Source organism: Apis dorsata, unplaced genomic scaffold, assembly GCF_000469605.1.
Source record: "Apis dorsata unplaced genomic scaffold, Apis dorsata 1.3 scaffold_52, whole genome shotgun sequence".
Lineage (NCBI taxonomy): Eukaryota > Metazoa > Arthropoda > Insecta > Hymenoptera > Apidae > Apis > Apis dorsata.
This window is the reverse complement of record NW_006263353.1, coordinates 2893859-2903006: the sequence shown is the minus strand read 5'-3', so window position 1 is coordinate 2903006 and position 9148 is coordinate 2893859. Positions and strand designations below refer to the sequence as shown.

General features: G+C 35.4%; 1 protein-coding gene across 3 annotated transcripts in view; it reads left to right on the top strand.

Annotated features, from left to right (window-relative positions):
• LOC102672561 (coiled-coil domain-containing protein 142) overlaps positions 1 to 3442 on the top strand; it is a 5262-nt gene extending 1820 nt beyond the window's left edge. Inside the window, exons 4-13 of one of the 3 annotated variants that reach the window (XR_004151764.1) lie at positions 406 to 554; positions 651 to 838; positions 946 to 1137; positions 1218 to 1357; positions 1431 to 1715; positions 1777 to 1893; positions 1993 to 2146; positions 2209 to 2326; positions 2513 to 2713; positions 3273 to 3442. Coding sequence is in view for 1 of the 3 variants with exons in the window: in XM_006609297.2 (XP_006609360.1) it covers positions 406 to 554; positions 651 to 838; positions 946 to 1137; positions 1218 to 1357; positions 1431 to 1715; positions 1777 to 1893; positions 1993 to 2146; positions 2209 to 2326; positions 2526 to 2713; positions 3273 to 3412 (1671 nt within the window). In the remaining 2 variants the exon portion in view is untranslated. The remainder of the gene's footprint in view (positions 1 to 405; positions 555 to 650; positions 839 to 945; positions 1138 to 1217; positions 1358 to 1430; positions 1716 to 1776; positions 1894 to 1992; positions 2147 to 2208; positions 2327 to 2512; positions 2714 to 3272) is intronic. The other 2 variants (XR_004151763.1, XM_006609297.2) reach the window with 2 other exon arrangements.
• The last annotated feature ends 5706 nt before the right edge of the window (positions 3443 to 9148 follow it).

Genomic DNA, 9148 nt, shown 5'->3' with positions numbered 1-9148 from the left:
AAAAAAAAAAAAAACAAAGTAGAGTATTACATTATCATTCATTTCTCTGAAATTTCATTTTCTAAAAAATTTCGAATTTAAATACCAAAATATATAATTAATATATATCTTAATTATTTAAATTTTAATTAAACACCATTAAAAATCTGAATATCATATTATAGTTTAAAATTATCTTAATATTAGTTTAAAATTTTGCTCTATCGTATATTTAAAAAAATAATATTGAAATTTTAAACATTGATTTCACTCTAAACAATAATTAATAAATAATATTCTCTGTATATAATCTATATAATATAGCCTAACATAATATAGCCTAATATAACATATTTACAATATTTCATATAAAAAATAATTATTTTTTTAATTTTGATAACATTTTCACAACTTCGTCTTTTTCAGATATTAGCCAAAAACAGAGCCGAGGAATCCTGCCACGAACTCATCGACTGCCTTTTAACAAATTACGAGCCTCAGGAGAAGACCGATCCTTCTTCAACAATTTCTGGTGATGCTGATGTCTCGGACAATTCGAGTATTGAAATTTATCGGTTGGTTAACCAGCATTCAACATTCTTCACGTGTGAAATAATAGAATCTCTTTCGGTTGTTGGTATATTTTGAAAAATGAAAAATTTGATTTGCAGAGCCCTCACGAGACATTTGACGCCACCGATCGAGAGTTCTTCGTCGAAGACGGAACCGGAAGTGTCGAATATCGAAAGTATTCAGACGTTGGTCAACACTCAAAACAAGTACGTTCTTAAGCTGTTGAACGTTGTGCAAGAAATTTCGCCTAGATTGTTGGGCACAGATGCCCTGAAAACTATCAATGGTACGTAGCACATCAAGTAAACAAAAACCTTAACCTTAACTGTAATCCGACGCAATTGAAATGTAATAAAATGAAATATGCCCGTGATCACGATATAATCGTGAAAGGTGAGACGAGGCTGAGAAGTAGCGCGATAAAGAAGGTGAAGAATTACTACCAAGAGGTCGCGTGGGGTGCTTTGTCGAGCATTCTGGATCACGTGGTCCTCTGGTGGTCTCCGGAGGCCCTCGCGACTCGTCACAGTCACGGAGCACAGCAATTGAAGGACTGGCTCAGTCAATTCATCCAGAAAAATCACGGTGTAGAAACGAACACATAACAAAGTCGAATCGGAATTGAAACAATTTGTTAAATTAAATTGTAATATTTCTATGAGCAGTGCCAGAAACGGTGAGGCCAGCATTGCAAAACCTCTGCGATGCTCTTCGTTGCCATGCCACAATCATCGAATGGGATCAATTATTTAGATTGGCATACACCTCGGCTTTCAAGTGCCAATCGAAAGCTTCCTCCACGGACGTGAGCCATCTTTTCTCGTTCTAATTAATTTTAATCATTCATCTCGACACGATTTCGTTTCACATTTCTTCAGGGATCTGACACGGGCCAAATGTTCGGGGAATTGTTCCAATTGCTGGTCAGGTTGAGCAACGAGTGCGAGGCAGGCGGCGAATGGGTGATAGGTGCCCCATTGATGGAGTTGCCATTGTCGGAACAGATCGTCGTCCTCCATCGGTTAGATCATTCGGTGCACACAGCGAGGCTGTGGATAGTGCAGGAGGCGAAAATCATAGCGCATACGTGGGAACTGGACGTGTTCTTCCTTTTGGTGAAGGGCGACATAATTAATTGCCTCGAGGAACTTTCTTACTTAAAGGTGGATGTCGTTATATTCTTTTCCTCTGAACGATTTAAAAATTAAAATTTGGTCATTTCAGCTTGCCGATCATATCAATGCATTATCGACAGATTCTGTGAGCGTCCAGGTATACGTTTGCGCAAAAATGAGGGCAAAAATTGTATCCGAGGTGAACGTGAATATAGATCTACTCCAGGTATATAGATTTTGTTTGTTTGGAAAAAAAAAAAAAAAAAAGAAAGAAGTAAAGTAAAGAGAGGATTCTTATTTGCTCCATGTATAACTTTCCACCAAGAAATGTTCCACCAAGTGTACGGATATTCTGGCGAAGATCTGCCGCGTGGTCAGCCTGGCAAATTTGCATATGTGCTTTCCAAGGTCGAGTTATTGGAGGAAAGGTGGCGACGTAGCCCCGGTGGCGGCTAGCCTCTACGTGCAGCCTTACTTTGGTAAGAAAATCCCTTTCACCCTTTCGCTCTTGATTCTCTAAGAGGCTCTCGATTCCCCGCAGAGAAAGTACTGCTCCCTGTATTGGAAGTTATCGAGGATCCCGATACGTCGAACATGATCCTGAAAATTATGTGCGAAGCTTGGTTGGATTACATATATTTGCATCGAATTAAATTTAGGTAAAAAAAAAAAAAAAAAGAAAATAAAAAAAAGAAACCCTGGCTTGTCTCTTTATACGTCGATGAAAACCGGGAGGAAAAAAAAAAAAAAAAAGAAAATAAAAAAAAGAAACTCTGGCTTGTCTCTTTATACGTCGATGAAATACGGGATGAAATAAAATAGATCAGTGTTTTCTACGATCGAAGGAATATTTTCTAGCGAATATGGCGCGTTGCAATTGCTCACGGACTTCGCTTACGTGTCGAAATGGGTGACCAATTGTCCGATAATTTCTCAGAACGTACGGGATCATCTTTTAAAGAACGAAGTGTTGCGAAGATGCGAGGGGGTTGGACGATTGCTTCTTCGACATCCTGGCGAGGCTATCTCCATGCGCAAACGACTTGGTAAGAATTGAAATTAAAATTACGATTGGTTTTGTTGCGGATCTTTTATTTAGATTTATGCGCGTTTAAAATTTAATATAAAAATACAAGAGGACTAAAAATATCCGTTCATAGAAATTTGATTCTCTACAAATCTATCCTTAATTTAGACTTTACATTTTGGATTTGATATTCTTCGATGCACAAATTATGAATCAAATTTTAAAAGTTTGGCACAATAAAAAATTACGTAAAAAGATCTATTATAAAAAAAAAAATAAAAAAAGGAACATGGACTACTTTAGTCTTAGTATTTGGTATTATTTCATTTCGAAAACTAGACTGAGAGAGAATTCTATAAATACTTTCATATTTTATATTTATAAAAAGATGAGTAATCGATCATGAAAATCGAACGTGCAAAAGTATAAATTCGTCTTTAACTTTTTTATTGAAATAAGAATCGAACCATTGAATTGTTACAAACAATTTCATACGATACGAATCGTGACTGGTGCAAATCCAAAAATATAGAAATGTAAATTCGCATCTAATTTTATATCTTCGTTTAACGTTTCAGCTAGAAGAACAAACGAGCGTGGATCGCCAGAATCCCCTGGATTGGAACGGATGCCGGCGGAAATGTACGTGCCCAACCAGGAACAATGGTTGGAGCTTCGCGCCTCGAAGAGATATAATTTTTGCTGTACCGAATATTGACCAAATAATATTTCAACGAATTTATTATTATACTCTCGAATCAATCGTGAGATACTAAAACTTAGATTCATATCGTTTGTTTCTAAAAATATTCCTATCCTATATATTTAAAGATTGTCGATGCTTCGATGATCAAGTTTCTAATTACGTTTCGCATCTGTGGTTATATGGCAAAACTTGATACATCCTACGTATAATTTTACGATTAAAATCACAATGCTGTTAGGAAATACGTCTCTTAAGTGTCATAAATCTCAATTAAATATACACAATAATCTGGAAAAGTATTCGCAGATCATTATACTTATACAACAATTTATATAACTTATATATCAATATAATAACATTAATCATTCAAATTGTACTTTCCTTCTTTCAAATTTTATAAAATTATACTACACTTTTACAATCATCTGGAGGAAAGAATTAAAATAAATATAGTTCTAACATCGTCATCTAACATTTATTTCACGAAAATTTCTCCATTTTAATTTCTCTTAAACACACATATATATATATATACACAATCAACTACAATACTTTTTACAGTATTATTTAAAAAAATCATTCGAATAACTCAATCCCATCCCCATTGGTAAAACAGAGATGATAATTCGATCGATAGGGCGGTAATTTCAAATAATTAAAGAATAAAAGAACGACGAATTACGTAATACTTCCGACAAAGCTCTCACGAATTCTCCGCGAAGCCCAACCAATACGTCGAAAGAAACCTTTTCTCGCGCATTACGTTACGCATAGATTATGGGATAAAAGAAAAGGAGGGGGGCGGAGGGGGCGCTACACGAAAGCTAAGCCGTCGACCTCTGCCTGATACCAGTCGATTCCTCGTTGCCCCTACACGATGAAACGATCCGGATTATCGTCGCTCCGTTAATTTTCGCATTCGATCGAGTTAATTACACGCGTTTACGACGCGTCGAAGATTGTAATTAGCGGTGGATGCGCGACGATCGATTCACCGGTTCACCAGGCTTTCATAATTACTACCTGCCTAGCCACACATGGGGAAAGGAGAGATAGATAGAGAGAAAGAGAGAGAGAGAGAGAAAGAGAGAGTGAGTGGATAATCAACAGGGAGCTCGTTGATCGCCGATTCGACGACAGAGGGTGGTCATCAGGGCGATTATCGAATCGATTTTTGCCGTTCAAGTGTGCGAGTGTCGCGTACGAACCGGTGATTCGTCCGATGATTGTTGACTGCAGAAAGAATTGAGTGCGAAAATGCGAGTGAATTGCGAGTTTTTATAAATGTGATACGATATTTGTTGTGTAATTGTTGTGAATAGTAGATTTTTAAGAAAAATATTTTCGATGGAAAATCGAAAATGATGGACAGAGTGATTGATTTTTAATTCTCTTTGCGTGAGCTTTTAATTTCCTGTTCTTTTTGTTTATATGGCTTGTTATAGATTGAAGGATTCATCTTCAAGTTTTCTTAGAATTCTTTTACGTGTACAAAGTTTTCAAAGCTTCCAATGTTTTTTTTTCAAAAGAGTCATAAGGTGTGTGCGGTCATTTGGTTTATCAATTTATTTTAAAATACAAAAAAAGTATTCGATCATCATAAATCGATCTCTGTTTCTCGGCCTCGATCCACTCATAAAAAACACGATAAGGCGACTCGTGTTTCATTCTCGGCCATCGATCCTCGATTCTTCTTATATAAGCGAACCAGTCGACTTGTAGATCGAGTATGCACGCTGGAGGCTATATTTATTGGATACCTCAGACAATAAGCGAGACTCGTCAAAGTATTCAAATCTGCCTCACTCACCGTGAACAGTGTGAGGACGATTTGAGGGTGATCTGAGGATTAATTGTCCCTCTCTTCGATCGTTGCACTTGTTCTTGTTACTTTAATAAGAATTCAGAAACTTTTCCCGCACTTTCAATTTGTACGATTTTTATTTCGTGGAAATTTTTAGGAGATTTTTCAATATTTTTTTTACAATTTACAAGAATATCGTTATAGATATATTCATTATATTATACACATTTGAAAAAATTTTAATCACGGTTGATTTTGAAAGTTCCAAGTGTTTGAAAATTTATACGATGTTTCAACATGTTGTGCCGGGATTAATTTCGTTCGTATCGTGTTTCGCCTGTGTTTATCGATATTTCATTTTTTCTTGGGTAAGAATATCGATCCTATCTTCGTCTTCAACGAAATCTTGATTTAAAACTCATTGTTACGAGATCGAATCTCTCAAACTTTCAATAATATATATTAATAAAAAAAACCACAATCCTCGATCCAATCCTTATCCAATTTTAAATTACTCGATTCTAAAATATACCAATGTTGTATATCAATAAAATTCAGAAAATAAGAAGAACTAGAAATATTTATATTAAATTTTATAGAAAAATGAATCAAGAAATGGTCAATCGATCGATTGACTTTGAATACGATCTGAACAAAAATCAAAAATTCGAATGGAATAGATTAAACCTACTTTCTCAAATACACTTTCGCACCAAGGAAGGAAGGAAAACGTAATTTTCAACTAATTTTCAATTAATTTGTCCAATAAGAGGAAATTGTCAATTTTTCTCACGAATGAATGCAGGGTGGAAAGCTCGCGACGCACTGACAGGAACGGGAGAGCAAGCGTCCATTGGTAGCACCGGAACTTCCGCCAATTCCTCCGCGGTAAGCCGAGTCGACTCGAGCGGTGTCGAGCTGCGAAACCCGGCTCTGATCCTCGGCCGTTGTCCAGTTAGCTTTTGATCGTCGGCGAATCACGTTTTCCATTCGCTGGCCAGGCGAGGCTTGCGACATGTACACGAACAGATGCGTGAACGAGAGGACATTCCTGACCAGGCCTCTGGACTCGCCGGATTACGTGGAATTCGCGAGTTTGCTGAGAAGCAGGAAGACCCGTATCAGACAGTTCCAATGTTGTATCTGCGCCACTTTGATGTGAGTTCGTTTATTATTATTTCATTTATAGTTATTAGGCCGTGAAAAAGTTTTTAGAAAGTTTTTGTAATGAAACGAATTGTGGAAAATTTTTATTAGGGGATTAGGGGGTTGAGTTTGTTGCAATTTTGAAAGATTGTTTTTTTAATTGGAAAGAGGATAGAGAGGGATTGGTTGTTTTTGAACTTATTTATTATTAAAAAAGAAAATTTAAGTAAAGATTGGAATGCTGTAAAATGAGTATAAGTTGTCCTTAATCTTTTTATTTTTATTTATATTTCAAAGAGAATCTCTTTTTGTTTTAAATATCTTTTAATTATCTTTCTTTGTATAAGTGTAATGTATATATTTTTTCTCTTTGAAAGAAATAGTATACGTATAATATATTACAATTTTAATTACCAATAATAAAATATTATTTTCTATCGATGAATGTTCGATGCACGTGTTAAAATACAACATGCATCTGGACAATACAACATCAATCCGATATTTGACCGCGTTAAGAATTTGCGTCTTTAATTAAGCGCGTTTATATAATTACCAGAGATATGCGTTGCACGTGATGTAACGTAGATACACCTATAATTAATCACAATCAAATAAACAGGTCAAAGAATCAAAGAATCCAACCAATTAATTTAATTATTTCTTTTCACTGAAACAGATTTTCAAATCTTAACAAGATTTTTTTAAATTATACCTCCTTAAAAAAAAAAAAAAGAAAACCTCACGAAAAGCTTCTCCAATTAACTATCATCATCACGAGACTCTTCGTCGTAGCAAAAAGAATTTAAAAAAAATTTCCAAAAAAGAATTTTTTCCCATTTTGATATCGCGACAATCGCTGTAATTCAATTCTTCGATTCAATTTTTCCACCCCGCAACGAAGTTTCCTTTCGATTTCCATGTCTCGACAGAAAGAAGGAAATAAAGAGAAGGAAGAGAAAAAAAAAAATGATCGTGTCCCCACCGTAAGCGGATACTTATGTAAAATCATCGCTCACCTCGAACCACCGGCCGCCATCGTTTCAGTGTGGTCGTGGTCTCGACGACGAGTGCGCGTGCAAACCGAGAGACATGCCTTCCTCGGAGAAGACTTCGTTGACCGGCGATAATCCGACCAGAGTTTACTACGGTCAAGATGCGTTGCCGTTTTATTCCCATACGAGGAGACAACTGTTGCGGATTCGATGTATCGCGTACATGATCGCGGTGTGAGTCGTATTCTATTGCGTTTTTTAAAATAGTTGTAGATTTATTTTTTGATTAATAATGGAAGACGATCTTCATTGATCCCTAAATTGGGTAAATAATTAGAGATAAGTATGCAAGCGTGCATTGAAATGAAATAAATTAAATAATAATATTTGTTATTAATTTAAAAAAGTACGAATCAAGTGATCAATAAGGACATGGAAAATAATATGGAATTTGTTAAATAATTAAGATTACATAGAATTTTTCAAATAAAAATCTTAGTAAATAAGTGAATTATAAAGTAAATTGTATAATAATTGTATAATATACTTCTATTCAAGAGGTATTAGATTATTTTAAAATGGAATTATTATATTATCTCATGATTTTATTTGATAACAACGGATTTAATGTTGTAGAATTTAGATAATGATAGAATGCACAATTTTGATGCACTCGATTGAATTAATTTAGCTAGAAGAGTCTGAGAAGAAATGAATTGATAACGAATATCATTTATATAAATACAAATTAAAATTCTATATCAATATCCTATCACAGAATATCGCACAATCTTACTTTTAAAAATATCAATCCTGAATATCAAACTTTTAATCACAACAGACAATTGAATTCTAATTTCTAATTGAAAATTTAATCGTACATTGTCCGCATTTAGAACACATTTTTCATAGGATTGGAAAACTTTAACGTGTAAAGGGGATACCGTGCAATGACGAAACCTCTCGTGGTTTCTCTGTTGCGGTTTCTGTGCGAACAATATGAATACACACGACAGATCAAACGAAAATCATATCCCCAGATCGATTAGATAGAATACCGATTCGATTTTGCAAGCAAATATCAATATATGCCATTATTTTCTTTCCCCCCGAGAATGATCTCGGATATAACGATAAAATGGCGTCGCCTTTTCTTCGCAATATGGCGGATATTAAGAACAACAGGCCCTTTATCAAATTTACAGGATGAAATATCGTGTAATGCGTTTACGAAGCGCAAACAACCGTCTTAGATTTGCGCGTAGAATTAGAGTTACGTGACGTTGGCCTTGATTACATGCATAATTGTACGATGACAGTATGGTTGTTCAACCGCTCGAGCAACTTCTTCCAACGATACATCAATTAATTGCTTCTTCGATTAATTCTCTGGAAATTTCAGAAATTCATTCCTAGATTAAAAGAAAATTTTTTAACAAATAAGGATAACTTATATATATATATATATATTTTAATAAATTTCAGAGATTCTTCCAACGCATTAAAATTTCTAAAATTTTACGTACCACGAAACGAATACTCTTGTTTCAGAGCGATCTTCACCATGGTTCTCGTAGTGACAGTGAGCTACTCCGTGAGCCACGACATGATGGATGTAGAATCGAATCTGACGACCGTTTCATTCGAGTCGAACGCGAATCTTACCAGATCTTTGAAAAAAGTGAAGCTAGGCTTCGCCCCTGGATCTGGTTCTTACACGTTGTTCAACAACCCTTCCATCGTCCCTTCCATCTTGCCTGATCAAACGTCGAGAGGAACCGCGACAGGGAGATTGTCCAAGGA